This window comes from Mustela nigripes, chromosome 8, assembly GCF_022355385.1.
Source record: "Mustela nigripes isolate SB6536 chromosome 8, MUSNIG.SB6536, whole genome shotgun sequence".
Classification (NCBI taxonomy): Eukaryota; Metazoa; Chordata; class Mammalia; order Carnivora; family Mustelidae; genus Mustela; species Mustela nigripes.
Window position 1 is genome coordinate 8,313,045 of NC_081564.1, and position 25,069 is coordinate 8,338,113.

The 25,069-nt window shown below is 48.6% G+C and overlaps 2 protein-coding genes across 3 annotated transcripts in view; one reads left to right on the forward strand and one right to left on the reverse strand.

Annotated features, from left to right (window-relative positions):
- The window catches only part of CCDC63 (coiled-coil domain containing 63), a 28,569-nt gene extending 15,802 nt beyond the window's left edge, over window positions 1–12,767 (forward strand). The window contains exons 7-10 of the mRNA XM_059409939.1: window positions 3,552–3,626; window positions 7,048–7,240; window positions 10,236–10,439; window positions 12,565–12,767. Coding sequence (XP_059265922.1) covers window positions 3,552–3,626; window positions 7,048–7,240; window positions 10,236–10,439; window positions 12,565–12,710 — 618 coding nt within the window. The 3' untranslated portion in view covers window positions 12,711–12,767. The remainder of the gene's footprint in view (window positions 1–3,551; window positions 3,627–7,047; window positions 7,241–10,235; window positions 10,440–12,564) is intronic.
- Window positions 12,768–13,585: 818 nt separating this feature from the next.
- Window positions 13,586–20,087, reverse strand: MYL2 (myosin light chain 2). 2 transcript variants are annotated; one of them, XM_059409942.1, is made up of 6 exons: window positions 20,004–20,087; window positions 17,780–17,855; window positions 16,555–16,659; window positions 15,861–15,939; window positions 15,727–15,775; window positions 13,586–13,684 (listed from the first exon to the last, which is right to left on the reverse strand). In XM_059409942.1, exons 1-6 carry the CDS (start codon window positions 20,037–20,039, stop codon window positions 13,586–13,588), a joined length of 444 nt encoding a protein of 147 aa, XP_059265925.1. In that variant the 5' UTR covers window positions 20,040–20,087. The 2 variants fall into 2 exon arrangements, with proteins under 2 accessions (XP_059265925.1, XP_059265926.1); XM_059409943.1 differs by lacking the exon at window positions 17,780–17,855 and having other exon boundaries at window positions 16,555–16,699; window positions 19,995–20,087.
- Between the last annotated feature and the right edge of the window lie 4,982 nt (window positions 20,088–25,069).

Sequence of the window (25,069 nt, forward strand, 5' to 3'; positions counted from 1 at the left end):
CTAGTTGTGTCTTCTAGGCACAAACGTGTGTTCCCTCTGCTTTCCCAATGCCCAGGATAGCCCTGCACACAGGGGGAGGCACCAGGAAGTAGCTCCAAAACAGTAACTGACCTTGACCTTGCCACTCACCATGAGGATAGTACCCTTTTCTCCTTCAGCCACTCAGACTCTGTCAGGACCAGTGTGTCTGATGACAGGTGGCTACTCCTGCCCTGTCCCGGCCTCAGTCTCCACATCTATAGAATGATCTCTTTGGACTAGAGCAGTACTTTCCAAACTTTTATAATAAATAAATAAATAAATAAAGCTTCAGAACATTTTCATTTAAACCCAGGCTGTGAGGAAACATGGTATAGAAAACAGGTAAAATGGAGCAGTTTGGGATGAAGGGGTTGGGGTGCGGGAGGGGTGGCTGGAGGGGTTGCCTGGACCCTTACCTCCCTGTTTTCTTGTGGCACCTCTGCTCAAACTAGGGCTCAGATAGGAAAAATATATAAACCCCAAACAACTAGGATTCTACCAACCGACTTCACCCCTTCTGGAGAGAGCACCGGGGTCAGAGGTGGTTGAACTGGTTGAACCCCACTCTCATTCTTCTTTTGCTTGGTCTCCCCTACCCCCCAAATTTAAAAATTATTAGTTGCCAACATTTAAAAATCCGGGTATTCCACATGAAAACCTGGATTTCTGGTTTCTCTTGGAAAATCGGATCTGACAGCTCCAGCTCCGCGGCCCCCCCACCCCACCCCGGGAGCTGAAGGCAGCTGGCACTCATCCACCCACACCAGCTGGATCCCATCTGCTCTGGAGCCTCAGGCCCGCTGCCCTGAGGGCCTTTGAACCTTCTGCCTCCGGGGTAGACGCTTCGCCACTGCCCTCAGGTGGCCACGCGCAGTATTGCATGGAAAGTCTTCGGGCACAGAGATTTCAAGGATGAAAGGATGGATGATGGGTCCATTTGGGACCTGGGAAGTGGACAGGACACTGAATCTCATTTTCTGGGAGACAGCGTCTTACTAGTCCCAGTGGGATGACAAGGACAGACCATAGGAGAGGGATGTGAGAACGCTAGTCAGAAACTGACTCGATCAAGAAATGGTTACTAAACAAAATTGACCTTGATCTTTCCCATTCACCCTGATAGTACCCCCTCTCTAAGCTACACAGCCTGTGTCTGGCCTTGACACGTGTGTGTCTGATGAAGGACAGACAAGTCCGTGATCTCCCTGGGCTTCAGGATCCTCATTTGTAGAATGATGTTTGGACCAGAACAGTAGCTTCTGAGCTTTTCTTTGAAGTTCTAGAACGGTGGCTTTTGGGACTTAATGGACTACCTGCTGAACAATTCCTGAAAATGCTTGTTTTTAATGAAAATGCTTTATGTTTTAAAAACCTTAGATGGGTATGTTCATTATAGAAAATTTGGAAAATACCTAAGGATTGTATTTTTTAAATCATCCATTATCCCATTCCCTAGAGATAATCATTGTTGACATTTTGATCTTTTTCCTTCTTACTTCTTTTTTTTTTGGGGGGGGTGATGCTTTTAAAACTTAACATAGTGATTATATATAGTATAAAGAGAATTACATATTCTTTTAAAAAAGATTTTATTGATTTATTTGAGTGAGAGAGAGAGAGAGCACAAACCAGGGGGTAGAGACAGAGGGAGAGGGAGAAGCAGGCTTCCCACTGAGCAAGGAGCCCAATGTGGGGCTCAATCTCAAGACCCTTGGGTTATGACCTGAGCCAAAGGCAGGTCTGACCGAACCACCCAGGTGCTCTGAGATTTATATATTCTGATTGCAAAAAATATTCTTTTGGTTTTGTTTATCTAGCAAGTATTTACTGAGCAACTACTATGTGCCAGGCACTATTCTAGACACTTAGTATGGCACAGTGAACAAAATGACAGAAAGGTCTGCCCTCCAGCAGTTTCTGTTCTGACAGAGAGAAACAAACAATAAGTGGCAAGCCTAATAAATACATAAATTATAGAGTGCATTAGAAATTGGAAATGAGGGGCGCCTGGGTGGCTCAGTGGGTTGAGCCGCTGCCTTCGGCTCAGGTCGTGATCTCAGGGTCCTGGAATGGAGTCCCGCATCGGGCTCTCTGCTCGGCAGGGAGCCTGCTTCCTCCTCTCTCTCTCTCTGTCTACTTGTGATCTCCCTCTGTCAAATAAATAAATAAAATCTTTTAATAAAAAAAAAAAGAAATTGGAAATGATGTGGAAAAAGAGATAAAGTGTAACAGGTAAAGAGGGGTTCTGGAGCTAAGTGAGGGCATGGGAAGTTGAGAAGCTAAGATTTGAGCAGACTTGTAGGTGAGGGAATAGCTATGCAGATTCCTGGGGAATGAATGTTCCAGGGAGAAGAAACAGCAAGTGCAAAGACCCTGAGGCAGAAAAGTGCCTGTTTATAGTACTGGATCATTCTAGACCGTTCATGCTGTTTTGAAATTTTTTCCCCTGAAATTCATCATAGATATATCCCAACATCTTCTATGTTCTTTTTTTAAATTTCAAGATTTTATTTATTTATTTGACAGAGAGAGAGATCACAAGCAGGCAGAGAGAGAGAAGGGGAAGCAGGCTCCCCACCAAGCAGAGAGCCCAATGCGGGACTCGATCCCAGGACCCTGAGATCATGACCTGAGCCAAAGGCAGCAGCTTAACCCACTGAGCCACCCAGGCGCCCTTCTAGGTTCTTTTTAGTGGCTTCTGGAGACCCTGAATGCTCTGTAGTAGAATCATAAGCTATTTCTTAAAAATGCAGATTCCCCAAGTTCTATCCCATACCTACAAACCCAGATTCCCTAAGAATTGTCTAGGAATCTGCATTTTGAACCATATTTTTATTTAAGACCCATTCCCCTCATGACATGAATGTACCATCATTGATTTAACTGATCCACTATCCGTACACATTAAGTCTCTAACTGGGGGCCATAATAAGTAATAACATGACAGACAGCCCTGAGCAGCCACTTAGCCCACATGTCCTACTATTTCCATGGGAGTCCTAGAGATGAAATTAACTCAAAAGGTAGCCTTTTGCATTTGGACACACTGTTCTAGCCCTAGGGGTTCTCGAATCTGGTCCCTGGATCAACAGTAGCAGCAGCTCCTGAAAACTTTTGAGAAACACACATTCGTGGACCCCACTCAGACCTACTGGCCTAGAACCTCTGGGAGAGGGGCCCAGCAGTCTGTGTTTTCACAAACCTCCAGATGGTTCTGATTTATGCTAGACTCTTGATTTTGGCTCAGGTCATGATCTCAGAGGCCCGGAATTGAGCCCCGCATCGCGTTGGACTCCACGCTCAGTGTGGAGTCTGCTTGAGATTCTCTCTCTCTTTCTAAAATAAAAATAAATCTTAAAAAAGAAACATGAGAAAGAACCTCCATGGGCATAAGAGGGGCTCAGGGGTTTGGGGGCTCCTGGAAACACAATTTAAATCCCCCTCATCGCCTCAAGGCACAGGCTTAGCTGCAGGTGTGGTGGGGAGGGGGGCACCCACTCCTCCTTATGGTTTGGTTCTCTTGTGAGCAGGATGAGATCATCTTCTTGAGATCCCAGCAGAAATCATCCCATGATGACAACCGCTCCATCCTGAGAGAGTTGGAGGTAAGACAAGGGTGGGGAGGGAGGAACGTGGGAGTCTCTGTTGTCTGTCTGTCTGTCAGGCGGTCTGTTCGGTGGTTCTCGGGAGGAGTACCTTATCTCCCCATGAGACTATCGGCCTGGCTCATGTCTGGACATGTCCTGAGCCTTTGTCTCGAGCCACCTCTGCTATAGATATTGCTGCAGAATTTTGTCCCTAAAGCCTCTTTGTCCATTTTAAAGACTCCCTGACTTCAGGGAGCCTAGCCCAGGCACTTGTGTCTCTAATTTCATCCCAGACTGGCAAATCCCAGACAGAGCTCTGACTCAGTAATTTTTTTTCTCTCCCCTTTGTCTTGGCTGTGGCCTACTTTCAATCAATAACAATTATTAGGAACATTTTTTGAGCAATTACTTCATACCAGACACTGGGCTAAGTGCATTGCTTGTACTATCTCATTTAATCTTCACAACAGTCCCATGAGGTAGTTGCTAGGATCTCTACATTGTACAGATGAAGAAAGAGGTTCAGAGAGGTAAAGTCACTTGACCAACGTTATGGAGCTGGGATGCTGTATAAGAGCTTAACATTGTATTTAGTTGCTAATCACAAGAAACCAAAGTAACAACGGCCTAAGCAAGGTAGCATTATTTACTTTGTTAAGAAATAAGTTTGGAGATAGGTCCTTTAGGGAGGGTCATGATGTCATCAGTGACCCAGGCTGCTCCTGTTTGCCATCTTTAGTATGTGGCTTACATTCCCAAGGATGCCTCATGGTTGTAATATAGCTGCCAAAGATCCAGCCATCACATATATGTTCCAGGCAGGAAGAAAGTCAGGAAGGCAAAAACAACTTTGCTGAAGGTTAGGCAGCTTAAATGTTTCTTTCTGTGAAGACTCAGCCAATGCCTTCTGCATTTACATCTCACTGACCATCTCTATTGCAGAGGAGGATTGGAAGTAGAGCTTGAGCTGGGCATATTGCCACCCCCAATACGATCAGGAGTTTGTTACTAAGGTGTAAGGGGAGAATGGATAGCAAACGTCTGACAAAGATATGAACCCAGAGTGTGTGGCCGCATAGCCCTGCTCTAATGCAGCAGTTCCTGGCTCAGGAACTGAGGTCCAGGGTCATTTCTCTTTCCTTCTCTGTGACCTATTTTGTTCTTTGTTGATAAGCCCCTGATTACAGGGATGGCAGTGCCATTCTCTGGTTGGCCACCGGGGGGCAGCAAAGCATAAGGCACCTATATTGCAAGCGGCCTCTCCCAGGAACCTAGATAAGAGGATTTAAACTTCCAAGCAGAAAAAATTTTTTTTCAAAACTAACAAACAAAAAACCTTCCAGTCAGGGCCCAAGTCCAAGGAGACCCTCCTCAAGCTGAGCACGTGCTTGGGGGTCCCATGTCCTTGGCTCAGGGCCACCCAGCGTCCAGATGCTTCCTTGGGCCCTGGGAACAAATGCTTGGGTATGACTCTCCAAAAGTCACTTCCTAGCTGCGTGACTTTGAGAAAGTGACTTCACCTCTCTGAGCCTCTGTTTTCTCACTTGTAAAATGGAGATAATGACCATCCTCGCTGCAGTGGGCCACAAAGGTAACATCAAGTCACGAGTGCACACACTAGGCACGCTGTAGGGTAGAGAATCCTAAACGTGGCTTTCATTGTGGTAGTCCTGTGAGCGAAAACTCCAAGTCACCATCGCCTTGGTTCAAAATGACTTCTCAAGAGATAAAACCTGAAGGTCACTTTAGGTATTTTTAGTCACTTGACTAAAGGTCAGATACTTAGGCCACTCAGTAGAAGGAAGCTAAACACAAGGTCGCTTTTCTTCTCCAACCTCAATTTTCCTCATCTGGACACTGAAGCAGTCGTAAGGAGGTGTTGAGGTAACGTGTGTGACCGTGACCGTGACTGTGAGGTGCCGTCACCATCACATCAGGCTGTTAACCATGGGATTCCTTAACCCACCTTTAAGAAGGAGAGGGCAGCTCTTGCTGTCCCCGAGGACCCGCAGCCCTGGGAACTGGGGACAGGAAGCTGCCTGGTGTGGTGGTGGTGGAGTGACAGTTCAGAGCTTGGCCTCCCTCTCCTGGCCGTGTGGGTTGGAAACTTCGTTTCGGCACCTGGAAAATGCAGTGTGTGGCTAGGGCTGCCCCTTAGGACTGTTATTTGGGGTGAGGCATACGGAGTCACGGGGAATGGTTCCTCACACGGCCTAGTTCACCTCAGCAAGCCAGGAACTCAGAGGGAGAGACAGGAAGGCACCAGAAGCTCTCACCCCAGAGCAGGGATTGTCAGCCCGGGGCTGCCAATCAGGTTCACTTCGGAGGGTTTAAAATTCCTAAGGCCCAGGCTGTGCCCCAGACCAAACCGTCGGAATCTCTGGGGCGGGGGGTTGGGGTGGTGTTGGTCAGGGCAGCAGGTGTTTTGAAGCTCCCAGGTGATACCAGTGAGAAGCCAAGATTGTGAGCCAATGGACTTGCAGGGTTTCTCAAACTTCATCGTGCGTGAGAGTCACCTGGACGTTCTTTAAAACACACGTTGCCAGGCCCATCCCCAGACCCTCTGGGTCAGGGTCTGGGCTGGAGCCCAAGAATTTGCATTTCTAACTAGTTCCCTGGTAAAGCGAATGCTCCTGGTCCTGGGACCCCACTTTGAGAACCACTGGGTTAGAGTGATAATGTTTTAAACTGCAAGTGGTAAAATCAGTTTTTTAAACCAAATCATCCAAAAGTAATGAAACAGAACAGAAAATATTAAAACACGCCATAGAGCATTGATTAGTGAAACTTTTACTTCATTTGATTAGATAATACATATAAACATACACCCATACGCACGTGTACGGACATATGTATGTATGTTGCATGCATTGGGCTGTGATGTAAAATGTTATTCCTTCCTGGGGGTCACAATTAAAAAAAGTGAATCATCAGTTTCTAGAAGATACTGTAATCCTGGGGCACCTGTGTGGCTAATCCGTTGAGCATCCGACTCTTGGTCTCAGCTCAGGTCTTAATCTCAGGGTTGTGAATTCAAGCCCCACTTTGGCCTCCATGCTGGGTGTGTAGCCTATTTAAAAAAAAAAAATGAAAAGACGTAGTAATCCAGTACACATGTTGACACATGTACATGTAAGTGAAACAAAATGTGCATTTAACAGTATTTCTCCTCTTTACCTAAAATGCATACTAGTATTTTCTCTTCCTTTCTCTTCTGTTCTATTTACTTTCTTTCTTTAAATGCTAATTGAGCATTTATTAATTAAAATGCTTAGTAGATTGATTTTGTACCTCCTGAGTGGTTTGAAATCCTGTAGTTCAGAGACCCCATTTCCAGAGGACCCCAAACTCCCATCTGCACTGAAAGTCCTCATGGGGCCACTGAGTCCAGGGCAGCAGTCTGGCTAATGTGGGCTGGGAATTGGGGGTCTGTCACCAGGAGAAACTGAAGAAGACCACGGAGGAGGCAGACGTGTATGAAAACAGCTACAACGAAATCAGCAAGACCTTGGAGTATCTCAAGACCTCGGTGGAGAATCTGTTTAAAAAGATTAATTGTGATGCCACTACCATCCTGGGGCACTTAGGGGAGACAGGGAAAATCACCGACAACAACCTTCCACAGTACTTTGGTGAGTCAAGCTGGGGCCCACTGGACCGTTAGGATCCATTTCCAGAGCTTTCTATGAGCAGGCATGAGGGCTTATTCTTGGGTGGCGGCGAGCCTGGTGCGAAGCACATGGGCCATAATGCCAGCCCGCCTGGGTTCAAATCCTGGTTCTACTCTTACTAGCTCTGTTGCCACTGGCAACTTTTTGAATCTGCGTTTTAATTTTTTCATCTAAAAAAAAAATTAATGAGGAGTAATCCCAATACACACCTCAATGTTTGTTGGGAAGATTAAATAAAATTTAATTGTAGAAAAACTATATGATCATGTCAGTAGAGACAGAAGAAGCGTTTGACAAATTCAACATCCGTTCATGGTCAAGATTTTCGACAAACTGAAACTAGAAGGAAACTGTCTTAACCTTGAAGGGCGTCTACAAAACACCAATAGTTGGGGGCACCTGGAGGGCTCAGGTAGTTAAGTGTCTGCCTTCAGCTCAGGTCATGATCCCAGGGTCCTGGGATCAAGCCCCACATGGGGCTCCCTGCTCAGCGGGGTGTCAGCTATCTCCTCTCCCTCTGCCCTTCCTACCCATTTGTGCTCTCTCTTTCTCTTAAGAAAACACAACGACAACAAAAAAGCCTACAGCTAACCTCACCCTTAAGGGTGATAATTTGAGTGTTTTCCCTCTAAGATCAGGAACAAGGCGAGAATGTCTGCTCTCACTGCTCCTACTCAGTATCACAGTGGCGGTCCTAAGCCATGCAATAAGGCAAGAAAAAGAAATGGAAAGCATACAGGTTGGAAAGGAAGAAATAAAGTGCTCAGAGCAGTGCCTGGGATGTAGCAGATACCTATGAACTAGAACACACATTTCTAGCCATAGGCCTGAGCTCAGAGTGGAGGAGGAGGGAGGCACCTCCCACAGATCGTGACAATTTGAAATGAATGGCTTACCCTGCTCTTCGAATAAAACCTACGGTTCTTAATACAGTCTGTGTTTGGGAGTTTCCCATCATGCCCCCTCCCACATGAACCTCCTGCCAGGTTCAGTGATTTGCTAGGAGCCTTATAAACTTAGCATATAGTGGTACTCATGGCTATGATTTGTTAGAGCAAAAGGATAAAAAGCAACATCAGCAAAAGGCAAGAGGGGCCCGGGGTGAAGTCTGGAGGAAGCCAGGGGCCAGCTTCCAAGGGTCCTCTCCCAGCGGGGTTACACAGGATGTGCTAATCCCCCCAGCACTGTGTTGTGACAATGTGGGTGAAATGTTGTCCACCAGGGAGGCTCACTAGAGAAGCTCACAGTGTGGGGAAAACAACAACAACAACAGGTGTTTAGCAGAAACATGTTTTGTATACACAGTTTAGGCACATGGAGCTGCTATTATCAGTTAATGATGATAGGAACCTTCCTGAAACCCAAGCTCCCTGATGCTAGCCTGGAGCCAACCAGGGAAGCAGGCCCTTCAAAGGCCAGCAGTCAGGACTGCTGTGTTAACTCTTTCCTGCCCACTGCCTATCCGGGTCTGCACAGCCTGGCCCTTGCTTCCATTTCTCACCTCCCTCTCATCCTACTTCCGTCCCTGCTTACCACCTCATGGCACACTCTCCTGCGTATTCTTGCAACCCTCCGCTCAACGCATTCCCACCCCAGGGCCTTTGCACAAGCTGTTCCTGGTATCCTTGTCTTAGAATTCTCAGATCTCAGTTTAAATGTCCTTTCTGCAGAGATGCCTGGGTGGCTTAGTTGGTTAAGCTGCTGCCTTCAGCTCAGGTCATGATCCCCGATTCCTGGGATCAAGTCCCACATCGGGCTCCTTGCTCAGTGGGGAGCTTGTTTCTCCCTCTCCCACTCCCTCTGCTTGTGTTCCTCTCTCGCTGTGTCTCTCTCTGTCAAATAAATAAATAAAATCTTTTTAAAAAACCACATTGTATCCAAATCCAGTGGTTACACAATCTAGATAATGATCATCAGGATAACAAGGTTCCTTGGTAAATTTGTCTTTCTCTCCGTCTTCTTCACACACACTGAAGCTTATGGGCTTCATCAGGTCAGGACCTGCATCTTCCCAGTTACTGTTCTTGTCCTTTTGGTTCTCCTCATGCCTGGGGAACTTCCAGCACTGCGCCTGGCACGGCAGGTGTCTGATAATCATTTGTTGAATAGGTGAATGAGCGCACCACTCTGGTGACTGAAACACAGAGGAGGGGCAGGTCCCCGGAGTAGGCTCAGAGAAACGTTCCTGCAGGGACCAGAGCTCTGATCCAAGTCTTAAAATGCCAGCAGGCATTATTGGGGGAGGGGTATAGGGAAAGGCCTTCTGGGCAGAAGGAACAGCCTGCATGAGCAAAGGTGGGGAAGCCTGAGACAGAGTGTGTACAGGAGAAAAATCAGTTGTAGGGGCGCCTGGGTGGCTCAGTGGGTTAAGTCTCTGCCTTCGGCTCAGGTCATGATCTCAGAGTCCTAGGATTGAGCCCCATGTTGGGCTCTCTGCTGGGCGGGGAGCCTGCTTCCCCCTCTCTCTCTGCCTGCCTCTCTGCCTACTTGTGATCTCTGTCAAATAAATAAATAAAATCTTTTTTAAAAGAGAGAAAAATCAGGCATTTAAGGGGCTGCCCGGGGCTCCTAGTTTTCGGCGTAACCCAGTGTTTCTCAACCTCCCTCACTATTGCCTCTTTAGGAATCTTTTTAGACATGCTTTCCCCAGTTGTGGTCCTCAGGCAGTTTTAACACTCTTGGTACACTATATAGTCGTTTATGTTCTGTATGTGTATCTGTTTTGTGTTATAAAGTCAGGTGGGGTTTTTTGTTTTGTTTTGTTTGTCTCGAAACAAGTTTTCCTCTTGGGATGAGATCCACCCCCCCCCCCCCCCCCCCCCACCCCCGCCGGCGGCCCCCCCCCCCGCCCCCCCCCCCCCCCACCCCACCACCCCCCCCCCCCCCCACCCCCACCCCCACCCCCGACCCAGGTCTCTGGGCTGCCATCTTGGTTCTGATCAGTTTTTTTCCCCAGCCATCATCGAAAAGAAGACCAATGACCTGCTGCTGCTGGAGTCCTACAAGCGGATCCTGGAAATGGAAGGGGCAGAAACCGAGACCCAGCCGCCCTTCGTCAACCCCTTCTGGGGCGGCTCGGCCCTCCTTAAGCCTGCAGAACCCATCAAGGTCATCCCCCCAGTGTTCGGGGCTGACCCCTTGGGCGAAAGGTTGGATGAAGGTGAGTCCTTGTCCTCCCACGACCTGCGCAGGTTGCTAGGAGACCTGTGCTGGGGAGAGTCTGCAGTGTAGAGCCTCAGTTTCCCTTTTTGAGCCTCATTGGGTTCCACTGTGGCTGTGGCCCTGGACCTGTTTCGCCGGGGGGATGCTTCTCCCTACAGCCCAATGAAGACCCCGGACTTTAGAGATCCTGGATATATACGTATTTTAAATCACTACTTTGTGACCATTTAAAATGAACCTTAAAATGTCCACAGTCTACAAACTGGCAACACACGAGAATCCCTGATCCCGCCTTTCACCCATGCCCCTGAGTCTTACTCCTCCTGTGACCACCCTTGGGCCGCCCCCACCGTGTCCCCCAACCTCCTAGCTGAAGCAGCTGTGACTTGGCTAGTGACTGGACCCAGATGCCTAAGTGGCCCCCAAGGCCAGGCTTCTTCCCAGGCAGAAGTTCATGACGCTCCCCTCACTGCCGGAGGCAGCCCTTCTTTCTGGAGGTGGAGAGAAAATCAGCCCCATCTGGGTTTGGGGGGGCAGTGTGGCCCCAGGGGTGACAAGCCTGAGACCTGGATACACCCATTAGGCCCTTAATCTCACCCATGCAAACTGGTCCTTCAAGAAACATTTACTCAAAGTAGGACGATGTTCACTGCAGCCCATCGTCCTACTTGAGTAAATGTTTCTGGAATTACTGTTCACCGATCCATGCATGGGAATGCTATGCTGACACAGAAAAGAATGCAGTGGGACCCTATACATTCCCTTTCTTACACACACAGGGTATATAAGTTATAGATATAATTGTGATATATATGGATTATAGGAATATATATATATATATATATATATATATTCAGTAGTCCTCAACCAGGAGTGATTTACCCCTCAGAGGACTTCTGGCAATGTCCGGAGATATTTTTGTTTGGCGCAGCTGGGAGGTGGGGGGTGCTGTGGGCATCTAGTGTCCAGGAATGCTGGTAAAAATCCTACAGTGTACAAGACAGCCCTTGACAGCCCTGATGGATAATAGGGCGAGAGATGTATATAATGGGAGAGAGAGAGACAGAGAGGAGGAGGAGGGGGAGGGGGAGTGAGGGAAGGAAGAAGGGAAGGTATGATATGTTATCATATCTGATAACACATGTGAAAACAAAGGATTTATAGGCTGACGTACAGTGGGTTCTTGTGATTTACAGAGAACTTTGCATTTCTAAGTTAAACAATTCTGTATTGTTTAAAAAAAATTTTTTTTACAATGATCTTGAACATCTTTAGTAATCAGAGGAAACTGGATTTAAAAAAAAAAAAAGTTGTCCCACTTCTCTAAGTAGCCCTTCAGGCGTGCGGGTGTGTCAGTGATGGGGTGGGGGAGTAGGGGAAGAGTGCCAACACACAGATGTGTGTGCGCACATGCACACACACACCCTCCTGTTTGATTTAGTCGAGGCAACCAAAACTTAGCAGGAGTAAAAGCTGGGTCTGGCATTAGCCACCCTAACACCGCTTCCCTTGGGCCTTTGAGTTCTTAAGAGGAGGGTGGCAGGACCCAGCTGCTCGTAATGCTGCCCTCACAAGGTCAGGAACTTGCAGATGATGCCTTCACTTCTGCTCAAGGGAATGTTGATAATCAGTGGGTTCTCTTAACACTAGTCTCTATGGCCCATACGTGTGAATTCAAAGGGATACCCCCTCTGAACAGATTGTGAAAAGGGGCCCCTTCTGTGTGGACATGGTTTGGCAATTGAGTGGGGGTTGGATTTCAGCCCATCCATTCACTTGTCTCCACCAGATGTCTGTGCAGTCTACATCCTGAACAACTGCACATGGTGGCCCTGTCTCTTTGACATTAAACTAAACTCACCGTCACATCCTCTTCTGGGAAAAAAAACAATCACTGTCTTGTGCATCCCTGTGCCCTGATGCTTTTTCTCCCTGAACCTCAAGAATGCACACACTCCACTCCCAGCAGTGTGGACAGTCCCCAAACCACACCTGGACATCCTTGCCTTGGGCGTCCATGAATGGGGCAGAGAAGCACCGTCCCTGGGAGGGAAGCTATCTACACCCACCCCACGCTGGGACTCATTTCCAAACTCCTCACACAAGTCCTGTCTTTGATGCAGTCGAGCAGCCCCTGGACCACAGCAGCCTTCAGCAGCTCGTGTTCAGCAACTACATCGCAAGAGAGTTTCGAAGCAGGGACTTACATTCAGAGAGCACACCCGAGAAGGGAGATGATCCAAGGCTCAGGAAGAAGTTAACGGGTTGAGACAGACGGGGCTACATTTGTACCTTAACCAGAGAGAATAAATGTTTTCTTCCATAATCCTTGTGCCTCCTCACACTCATTACAAAGAGACTGGACTAGGCTTCTGGGAGCCACCCTGGGATGGGGTAGAGGAATTAGGACAGAAGAGCTGAGACAGAAAGCAAGACTTGTATGAGGTCACCATGACTCCTGAAACACCCTGAGATTGGGACCAGAACAAACAGCTAGTACTTCTGAAATTAGAAATTAACCTCTGATAATTAACGGATGTGATTTTTTTGCCAAATGAGCCATATTCTTAGAATGAATGTGAGGCCTCTTCCTCTTCATTTCTCGCGGGGCCTGTCTAAGCACATCTATGGGAGAAACATTCCAATGGCATCCTAAAGGAGAGGATGTCATGGAAGCTAGGCTCTGCAGAAAAGGGCTGTGGTCCTCTAGTTAACACTCCAATAAATCGTGGCCCTTGATAGAAATAGTCCTGAGTGGCTGTGGAAGATCTATTTCAAATAAAGAGTTACAAGGATTCAATAATAATGACAGCAGGGGCATCACTCGCTCATACTCTGCCTTCATGGGAACTAGCAAAGGATCCTCTTTATTCAAGGCACTTCTGTCAGAGAAACACCAGGAACAAATACACAACATCCTGTTTATTTGAACACAGCTTCGGGATGGATTTCTAGCTGCGGGATGTGTGGCCGCGTGGTATCGATAGGCCACTGAGGCTGCAAAGAAGATGGAAATGGGTAACAAGGCAGCCACACAGCTGACAGGCCAGTAGTAGGGACGGCAGCATCACCGGGCAGAGTGAGAGGACAGCAGGCACCACCTCCCCACCGAAGACAAGCCCAGGGTTGGCTGGCGAGCCCCTCTCAGTCCTTCTCTTCCCCATGGGTGATGATGTGCACCAGGTTCTTATAGTCCAAGTTGCCAGTCACATCTGGGGGGAAGGCGGCGAACATCTGGTCAATCTGTAATGAGGCAGCAGCACGTGCTCAATGTGACGGGAGGGAAAGCAAGAGGGACCACCGTGTGCGGGTCCCCGTGCCGAGCCAGAGGCAGCAGGGTGGGGGTGGGTGGGGGGACACGACGCTCCGTTCCCCCTCCAGGAAGGCCTTGTTACCCCACTGCTGCAGAGAGCTGTCAGCCCCAAGGTCATGGCCTTCCTGGGCGGGGCAGCCCACAGCCAACTGATCAGGATGGGATCCAACCTGGGGGCCTCGCTCCATGGCTCCCTGGGAGGTGGGGTGCAGCCAAGACACTCTTTGGGCCTGAGCTGGGGTCAGCAGCTCCCTCGGAGCCTCCCTCCTTCCTTGCCCGCCCTTGCTTGTCTGCAGGTGCTGACCCCACGGGCTGTCCTGCGGGGATGTTCTTGGGAACCCAGCCCATAGCAGGTAAAGCGAGGATGACAAATGCATGTACACAAAGGGGCTGAGCAGGTTGTGTAAGGGAGCAAGCGGGCCTGCTGGGGACTGTGGCTAAAAACAGTCGTACAACCCATCCAGACAGAGCCAGCCAAAGGCAGCCAAATGCGCTAGGAGGTCAGACTTTTTGAGGGAATCTGATTCTTGGAGGGAAACGAGAAATCTAGATTTTTTTTTCAACGTGCAATTTCCACATTTAAAAAGTATGGACAGGCGTCTGGGTGGCTCAGTGGGTTAAGCCTCTGCCTTCGGCTCAGGTCATGATCCCAGGATCCTGGGATCGAGTCCCACATTGGGCTCTCTGCACAGCAGGGAGCCTGCTTCCCCCTCTCTCTCTGCCTGACTCTGCCTACTTGTGATCTCTGTCTGTCAAATAAATAAATAAAATCTTTAAAAAAAAAAAAAAAGTATGGACTAGTTATTTTTTAAAATATCTCTCAGCTGGGGTGCCTGGGTGGCTCAGTGGGTTAAGCCTCTGCCTTTGGCTCAGGTCATGGTCTCAGGGTCCTGGGATCGAGCCCCGCATCGGGCTCTCTGCTCGGCAGGAGGCAGGAGGCCTACTTCCCCACCCCCTCTCTGCCTGCCTCTATGCCTACTTGTGATCTCACTCTCTCTGTCAAATAAATAAATAAAATCTTAAAAAAAAAAAATACCTCTCAGCCAATACTAGCTAACGCTTATTAACACTGTCCTTGTCATATACTTCAACACTTTATACATCTTAACTGGTTTAATCCTCACAGCGTACTACCAGGAATGTTTTATTACCCTTCCTGCTTTATAGATGAGGGAACTGAGGCACAGGGAGGTTAAAGAGCTTGACCCAAGTCACCAGGCTGGTAGGAGGTGAAGGCAGGCTCTTTCAAGTGCTTGAGTTTCCGGGGGAAACCTAAATACAGTGTTTAGTGAAATGTGGAAACTGATGGCTTCAAGCCTGAGAAGGGGTTATTTTAAATACTTCACTAATAATATCAACAGAGCCGTTGATATTATTAACAGGACTTTGGGCAAATTAGCAAAAGTGCCCCTTCTTCCAGGCATATTACTGCCCCTACCAGAAAAAGTCATATATACGGCTTAATATGTGTGTGTGTGTGTGTGTGTGTGTGTGTGTGTGTGTGTATAAAACAGACACTTTACTGCCATCTGCTGGAACACAATTGAAACCAGCAGATAACTGGGTAGTGTATTTTACGAGCATAACAGCCAGAAGAATTGCACAGTGTGGAACCTACATGACAGTATGTGGCCCCCTGCAAATGACCCTCACTCCATCAGGAAATTGGTGCTCAAACCAGGGCTCCGAGCACTGTGAAGAAGGTGGACCTAAAGTCAGACCTAGGTTTGAATCTAGGCCCCCGCATTTAGCACTGGTGATGTCCTTTCAGGCAAGTGACTAACTTCCCTGGGCCTCAGTTTCCCCACCTATAAAGGGACAATACTAGTAGTCCCTACTTCATAGGGTGGTTGAGAGAATGATATGAGGAAGGGGCCCAGAAGCAGGGTCTCTGTCAGTGTGGGGTCAGGGGTGTTTTAAGAAAGAGGGTCACACAGGAGCTAAGGTGATTGTGTGTTCAAGATGCCATTACCTCCTCTTTGGAAAATCTCTCTGCCTGTGTGGTCAGCATCTCCCGAATGCTGCCAAGAGAAAACAGCAGTTGTTGGCACCAGCAGTTGTGGGAAGCAGGGAACCCCCACGTCCCCCGCTACACATCCTACTCACTAATCAGCCTTGAGCACTCCTTTGCCTTCAGGGTCAAACACTTTGAATGCGTTGAGAATGGTCTCTTCGGGGTCTGCCCCTGAAAGAGAGAACAGGGTTGAACATGCCGTGGGTGGCTGAGGACCCACGGTACCCCAGGAGGCAGGGCCCAGCTCCCTCCAAAGATGGAGGGGCCAAACCCAGGCTGTTTTGCTTGGAGGAAAGGCCCTGCCTTCCTCTGAGCGCTGAACCTTGGTAATGAGAAAGAGTGGGCTGGGAATCCAGTCACTTCTGAGCAAACTCGTGCTGAAACGTGAATCTAGATTTAGAAAGACTGGGATTTGAATCATAACTCCAGCATTTGCTAGCTGTGTGGCCATAGGCAAGTGGCTTTCCATCTCTGAGCCTTAGACCAGAGGTAAGAAGAGAACCTTCCTCCTAGAGGCTAAACGAGGGAATGCATCCAACGTGCGTGGCATGAGGTCTGGTCTAGCTCAGGGTAAGACTTGGAGCAATGGGAACTGCTGCTTTTATTTTTTCTCCCCCCAGGGTTACTCTGTCTTCATCTCCTGCCAACCCTTGTCTGCCCTCCTGGTGCCCTTCATGCCCAAAGATGAAAATACACACACACACACACACACACACACACACACACACAGATGCACAAATGCAGACACACACGAATATACATATATGGACTTACACATGAACTTACCCTTAAGTTTCTCCCCAAACATTGTTAGGAACACCGTAAAGTTAATTGGACCTGGAGCTTCCTTGAGCATTTCATCAATTTCCTCATTTTTCACGTTCATACGCCCTACATCAGGAAACACACAGTCAGAGCAGAGCCCCCCAGGCTGGGTCAGAACTAGCTCTGAGGACCCTGGCATCTGCCCTCGTAATTACACTGGAGGGAATCTAGAATAGGGACAATCAGAGATGGAGTGGGCATGATCAGATTCACTGGAAAAGATGTTCTCCACAGTGTCATTTATAATAGCCAGACAGCTGGAAACAACCCAAACATCCAAATGAGGGGAGGGGCTAGCTATTTTTATAATAGTGTCTTCAGAACCCAGAACATTTTAAACAGATATTTTAACTTTTTACTTAAATGGGAAATGCTCATATTATAAATTATCCCTCTCAGTTGGAGGTGAGAAAGACAGATCAGAATCACCTGAGGGAACTTTTTCTGATTATAACTGCTGTAACCCACACAGCCTTAGAGATTCTGATATTAGCATTGGCCACAAGCCCATATAGTGCCTTTGTGCAAATTTTTAAAAGCCACTCCTTCTTAAGATAATTTATGTTTTAAATATAAAAATCTGCAGTGGCTTCAGACATGAATAGTAATCTGTAGAATGGTGTAGTGCACAACCTGCACAGCTGTTCATGGTGGCGCTGAGTTCTGGGAGTGGGAGTGGAGAGGGGTGAGTGGTTGCAGGTTGGACACATATAGTTTGAAAAAGCTCCATATACTCATGCTCACACTGTTGAGATGTTGAAGAGGTGAATCCAAAATAGAATGATTCTAATCTTCAAACAACCACAACAAAAAAACCCACAAAAAACCAGATGTACCTAGAAAAGACTTAGAGGCTGAAATGTGACAGTGGAATGTGACCTAATGGTTTTCTTCTTTATACTTTTCTGAATTTTGCAAATTTTCTACAGCGAGCTGGCATTGCATTCAAAATCACACACACACAAAAAAACCATTTTAAAAGAAAAATGAAAAATATGTCAAGACACTTAAAAGCCTCAACACTTTGCTGTCTTCCGAAGCTTGTCTTAAAGGCCAGCCATGATTGAGCTGTTTCTTTGAAAAATGACAAGCTCTTGACCTTTACAGTTTCCTGAAAAATGACAGCTCTTGACCTCGGGAGGGTGGGCTAAGGAGACCCTCCTGCAGGCCTGGCAGGGGGACATACCGAGAGCAGCAAAGGTGTCCCTCAAATCATTCTTGTCAATGAAGCCATCCCTGTTCTGGTCCATGATGGTGAAGGCCTGTGGAAGGGGGGAGGTTGGTTGGTCAGCCCAGGAGTAGTTGAATGGAGGAGCCCAAGAGATTGGGCTATAGACTGGGAGAAAGGAGATTCTGGGATTCAGGGAGCATGAAGGCCATGAGATCGAGAATCAAAAACTGGAAACTGCCTGGCCGTTCCTTAAAATGTTAGGCATAGAGTTACCATAGGATTCAGTAACTCCAGGGCTAGGCGTTTACCCAAGAGAACTGAAAACATCTGTCCCCATGGAAACCTGTGTCTGAACGTCCTAGCAGCTTTATTTACAATAGCCCCAACCTGGAAACCGCCCACGTGACCATCAACTGATGGATGGATCCACCGTGGTCCAGCCCCGTGATGGACTCCTCCTGAGCGAGAAGAAGGAAGGAGAGCCTGACACCTGCTGGGACACAGGACACGGAGGAGGCCTGGCTCAGGACACTGAGTGAGAGAAGCCACGGCGAAAGGCCACGTGCTGTACGATGCATTTCCACGAAATGCCCAGAACAGGCAAATTCATGGGGACAGAAAACAGATGGGCGGTGGCCAGAGACTGGGCAAATTCATGGGGACAGAAAACAGATGGGTGGTGGCCAGAGACTGGGGGAGGGGGGCAAGGGGAGTGACTGCTAATGGGTATGTGGTTTCTTTCTGGGGTGAGGAAACTGTTTGGAAGTCACAGCTCTTTGACTTCAGTAAATAACCACCGAATTGTGCTCGTAGCATACAAAGGTGAATTTGGGATTGTGTTAATTACATCTCCACGAAATTGTTATTTAAAAAATCAAGTTAATACCTGGGTCTCCTCGCCCACCCGGACCCCTACCACCAGAGCCCAGTTAGCTATAAAACGGGGCTGGTAATCTTTCCCAGGGAGCACCCAGGAACACTCCCAAGAGCCTTTTAAATGCCCAGCTCAATTTACAAACGACTTATCCTTTACATGGTTTTTTGAGTTCTTTGCAGCTGTTTCTGAAAGTATTTGCACCCCCTCCCCACGCCCCCCAGCAGCTGATCTCATTCAGAGATTGAGACAGGGTGAGGGGGAAGGGGCGTGGCGTCTTCTCCCTGCACGGTGACAATTTCAAGTTCAGGTATGAATATTTCGTCCTGGGGATTCTCTCCCTGGTGGCCTATGGGACACAACATTCCTGTGATCTGAACATTAGTGAGGACAAAAGGGTACAAGTGTTCACGGCCCACTTGGAGCCCCAAATTGTTTCCCTTTTGATACAGAACCCACCTGGCTCTGCAGTGTATTTTCCTCTAAAGGCCCAGGTGGGAGTGTGGATGACTCAGTGTGAGCCATCACGACTGCAGGAAAATTAATTCAGAGTCTATCCTTCTAAGCCTGCGGGCAGTGGCTTAATTTGGCCTAATTGGTACTTAGGTTTACTTAATAAGGCTCACTCCCATAGAATGTGATGGCGTTTCCACCTGGCTAGTGTTCAACAATGGGGGACTATATAATTTAAAATCCAAGAGATACTCTTTATCATCTCTCAGTTTGGCAGAAATCATATTTTAGGCTATTAATATCCAATGTTGACGGAGGTATGGGGGCAAATGGCACTTTTTCCTTTTGAAAAGGCTGATGGGGGCGGGGATTAGTATAGCATTTCTAGAGGGCTGTTGGGTCTGGTTTTTAGTTCCTTGACCCAGCAGTTCTGCTTTTAGGAATTTACCCCAAGGAAACAAGCAAAGATGTGTTATTCATAATCGTAAAACAGTCTAAACAAAGGTAACCTGCAACCATAGGGAGTGGTTTCAATACATGATAGAAAATGTTGCTGAGGAATTGCCCAAAGAAAAATAGCAAAACAGTTTAAAAGTATATACGCGCAATACAAAAATGACAATATCAGAATGTTAACTGATTATGTCTGCGTGGTGGAACTGTAGGTCGTTTTATGTTCTTTGTGCTTTTCTGAATCCCACCCCCACACACCCCCCGCCAATATTTTCAACAAGAAACGTGCTTTGCTTTGATGATCGAAAAAAATATTAAAAATAATTTCTTTAAATAGTCCACGCACATGTTGAGGTGGGATCTGGCGTCGTTTGGAGGATTAAAAACATCTAGCCCCGAGCGTTCTCTCTAACAGGTGGGAATCTCCCTCTGGGCGGAGTTTTCAACAGCTGCACCCACCTCCTTAAATTCCTGGATCTGGGTCTGTTCGAACATGGAGAACACGTTGGAATTGGCGCCTTCTGCTCTCTTCTTGGCTTTCTTTGGTGCCTGGAGGAGGGGGTTGCGAGGGAGCATCAGTGAAAGGAATCAGAAGCTGGGGAGTTAGAGAACTAGGTCAGGTGGTCTTAGCTCTGAGCGGGCCTCGGCTGCTTATCTGTGAAATGGGGGTATGAGGCCCACACTCATCTCCAAACGGCGATATTGGAGGGATCAGAGGACACGGAATAATGTGTCCCTAAGCACGCTGGTTCTGCTGGAGCTGTAAGCCTTGCAGAACCTCCTTTGCAAACTAGGGGAGGGGGGGAAGCGTCTCGGTCTCCGGGGAAGGAGGCAACACTTTCGGACCAGCCCCAGCAAGATCCAGCCGCCTTTGTTTCTGTGCATGTCACAAAATTTCCGTAATGCACAGAAGGAGGATTGATTGGAGGGGGCGGGGAACATCATGCTCGCTAAACCATGAGGGACACCCTTATGAAATGACACTTTTTCAGGGTGTTAAAACCCACTGCTCCCTCCTCCCCCATTCTCCTTTGATCCGGGCGCGGCAGCGAAATCTCCAGATCTCCGCTCTAAATGTTCTGTCCTTGCATAGGCAAACAGTGCAGAGAAGAGCGGAGTAACTTTTGTCCCTACCCTACCCCATGTGAAATAGAGCAAATGCTTGAACACCATCCATACGTGATTTAATTTAATCCCCCAGTCAACTAGATGCGATTTTTTGGTAAAGATTTTATTTATTTATTTGAGAGAGAGAGACTGAGAGGGGAAGAGAGGGAGAAACAGGTTCCCCACTGAGCAGGGAGTCCTACTCGGACCTTGATCCCTGGACCCCTGGGATCATGACCTGAGCCAAAGGCAGACGCTTAACTGACTGAGCCACCCAGGCGCCCTGCTACTACTACCATAGCCATTTTACTGGAGAGTCAGCCTGGGCTCAGAGAGGTTGGGTCACTTGCCCAAGGTCACACAGTCACAGAAAGGCAGAGCGGAATTGCACTCTGGAGTCTGTGCTCCTAACCATTCCCCCAGGCTGGCCCTGATTTGGCAGCTCCTTGCTTTGGGAGGGGGGGACACCTAACCAAACAACCCAGGGAGACAGGTTTTAAATTTGCAAGTTCAAAAGGTGAAAACAAAAAGATTCTTTTCCCCAGCTGCCTGAACAAGAGAAAAGAATTACAATTTGATCCTTAAAAGCGTTCAATCCCATTTTGCAAGCCCTGGGAGTTATTGATTCCTCGAGAGGTCAGTAGACAAGCCATAAAAAAGCCAACTCTCTTATTTTGTTTTTGCGAGTCCCTGGGAGCTGCTGTTATTTGTGGCTTATCGGGGCATTGATTGGGGTTCCTCTGTGCGCACATACCAAGCACTGCTTTTTTCCCCAGGGTCTGGAGCCCTCAAAAGCCACCTTTCGCCCCCTCCCCTCTTGTCCTCTACTCACAGGTGCTGTTTCCTAACCCCCCCCCCCCCCCACCTCCCCCCCACCCCCACCCCGCGGCATCACACCTCAGAGCCCTCACTACTCACCATTTTGGAAAGGACACTGCACTGCTTCCCAAGAAGAATCCCTCAGGCTGCCTAGCTCTCCTCAGCTGGGGAACAATAAATACTTCCTCTCCATGTTTAAAAATAGCCCCATGACCACTTTTGGCAGTAATAGGTGAGGCGGACACCACCTAAGGCCCCCCCAGCCCATGCCGTTCTTCTGAAGTAAGGGGAGCTCATTCTCCACCCAGTGACACATGAGACCCAAAAAGGCACTCAAGGTTAAAGAGACAGGCGGCTGGGTCACAGGGAAAGATGCAGCACGCTCTCCGCAACACTTGGGCGGCAGGCACTTGTGCTTGTCAATTTTGAGAAAGAAAACTGCAGAGAGGAGACTGCTACAATTCTCTGACGTGATCAGGGTCCCACCCCAGGGCCTTTGCACCTGCACTTCCCTCCGCCTGGAGTGTTTTCCCATCAGACCTCTGCGAGGCTCTGTCTCTTGCCTCCCTCAGATCTTCGCTCAGGTATTCCCTCCTCAGAGAGACCTCTCCCATCACCCTGTTTAAAATAGCCACTCACCCTCTGCCTTCCTGAACCCCTTCTCTGCTTTGTTTTTCTGCAGAACACTTATCCCTTCCTGACATACTATGGAATTCACTTATTTATTTTGTTCAGTGTCAGTGAACAGTCAGGTCAGGAGAGCAGGGTCCTTTTCAGTTTTCCCAACTGCTCCCTCCCTGGCTCCTCGCTCATGATAGTTGCACAGCAGCTGCTCAATGAATACTTGTTGATTGAGGAAATAACATCTTTCACTTACCGAGTGCTTGCTCTGTGCCAGGAACCATGCACACACGTCTCATGCTCATAGTTCATTTTCCAGACACGCTGTGGGTAGAGACCACCTTATTGTCTGTGTCCCCAGCTTTCATCCCCCCCACTGTGTGCCAGGCACCGTGCTAGTGAGGGGGAGACTGCTGCCCAGTGACCAACTCCCTGCCGTGGTGACACTGTGAGTAAGGAGTAGATGGACAGAGATACTAAGACATGCATAACCCAGGTAGTTTCAGGTAGTAACTCATCCTACATAGGAATGAGATAGATGTGAAAGTAACATGCAGGAGCTGCCTCTCGTTGGCTCAAGGGTCCTCTCTGAGCAGAGACTGGAAGAGGAAGCTCCTAGCAGTGGGGACAGCAAAAGCCTCGGAGCAGAAGGTGAATTGATTGGCTTCTTTGAGGAGCAGAAGGACCTGTGTGGCTGGAGCTGAGGGAGTGAGGGAGTCCGGGGGACCAGGTGAAGCCAGCGAGGCAGGCGGGCTGATCACAGGCTTGGGATTTCATTCCAGATGCAAGGAGAGCCCTAAGGGAGTTCAGAGCAGGAGACCCTTTGTCTAACCTGTCCTGGGGGCTGCCAGTGCCCCGGAACATACTGATTTGGGAACAAGGCCAACAAGCACCACCATGGAAGGAGAGACCCTATCAAGCAAATGAATCTACAGATACCTTCTCAGCTGCTCTGATGTTCTGGAACCTTCCATGGGTGATGAAGGGAGAAAACTGACAAAAGACCCTTGACTCCCAGGAATGAACAATCTAGTTAATAAAGGAGTAAGGCAAATTCTGCCCTTCTGGCCTGACGGGGGGGGGGGGGGGCTGTTAGAATGTCTCCAACCTGAGAAGGTTTGAAGCAGGAAGAGTGGAGTGATGTATCCCGCAGGCTGGGAAAGCAGACACAATTGCATTTGAACCTGAGCTCTGTGTGACCTTGGACAAGTGACTTCACCTCTCTCAGTGCATAAAGTGGGAATGACAAAAAGACCTCCCTTATGAGGCTTCGGGCAGGGTGGAAAGAGATGAGGCCCAGGCAGGCATCACCCACCACCCCTCTCAGCTGAAAACAAAATTCGGTTTTAAGGGCATGAACCCAGGAACTGTTTATTGCCGTGACAAAAAAAGATGTAAATTTTCTTTTCCCTCTTTCCAGTCACACGTGCGTCAGAATTACCCAGGAGCATCTTCCAACAGAATCTTTGATAACAGAAGGTATGTTTTTCTGTGCGTGTGCAGGTGTGTGTACACGTATCCGTGTGCATACACACGCAGCACATAATACACACGCACACTCATGCGCACACGGGTGCACACACACCCCCACACACGCTCCCACACCCATGCCTGTGTACACAGCTCAGTCAAGAAGAGCTTTTCTGTCCAAGATTCTCTGACAACCCCAGAATAAATGTTTCCTTAGCTAATAGGCATACCATGGATTTTCGTTAAAACCCTTGTGTGAGCAGTCAGGGGCGATAAATAGCCAAGCAACATGGTTGTTGCAGCCGCTGTGGCTGTGCAGAATGTGGCAGGGGCTGGGGGGCCCCTAGTTCAGGGGTTCGGATGGGCTCAGGCCCTCCAGAGGTAGGTGGGTGTGTCAGTGTGCCCCCGAAGGGCACCCACACAGCTAGTCCTCAGTGGACATGTTGTATTCAGCTGGATCTTTGGGAGGCGTTGCTGGGGGAGAGTTCTGGTTCAGTAGCTAGAGATGCAGGGTCTCAAACAGGGCTGTAAACTTCCTGGGACCTCAGTTTCCTCCTCAGGAAAATGGAGACCATAATAGTGCACACCCCATGAGGCTACTGGGGGGTGAGTGAGATTATGTATGTCAGGTGGATTCTGGGAACATGGCGGCCTGAATAGCACAGAGCCCCGGGGGCTGCTGGGACTTACGGCCCATAGGTCGTGTGTCAGGCCTTGGGATCTGTTGAGAGAACTGGAGACCCAGAGGTGCCCCCCCGCCCGTGGGTTGGTCACCACTGAGGAGACCCCCCCGCCCCCCGGAGCCCTGAGACAAAGTCCTAGGAGTGGAGAATCTGGGAAGACTTGGGGTTTGGGTCTATGTAGACTCTCAGGCATTTCAGCATCAACCTCAAGAGTGCATTGGAGAGGGATGCTTGGGGGGCTCTGTCGGTTAGGTGTCTCCCTTCGGCTTTGGTCACAGTCCCAGAACCCTGGGATGGAGTCCCCCATCAGGCTCCTTGCTCATCGGAGAGCCTGCTTCTTCCTCTCCCTGATGCTCCCCATGCTGTGCTTGCTCTCTAACAAATAAATAAATTAAATCTTTAATAAATAAATAACATATTTTATATATATAAAAAAAGAGAGAGTGCATTGGAGAGAGTGGGTGGGCTGGAACCTTTCTGTCCTCAGGGCTGAGAGGGCTGTATCTTACCCATGAGCCATAGGCTCACAAGACCCAAGACCCCCTGGAGACCCTCTACCTTTCTACTGCCTGTAGGATTCCTATAGCTGAGAAGTGTTCCCCCATCAGGCAAATCCCATGGAGCCAAAGAGAAAAATAACTAGCCCACCTGAGGTACCCAGAAGCCCGAGAAGAAGGCTGGGCAGGTGAATCAGAATAGCAACTTCTGGGAGCACCTGGGTGGCTCAGTGGGTTGGGCTTTTGCCTTTGGCTCAGGTCATGATCTCAGGGTCCTGGAATGGAGCCCCACCTCAGGCTCTCTGCTCAGCGGGGAGTCTGCTCCCTC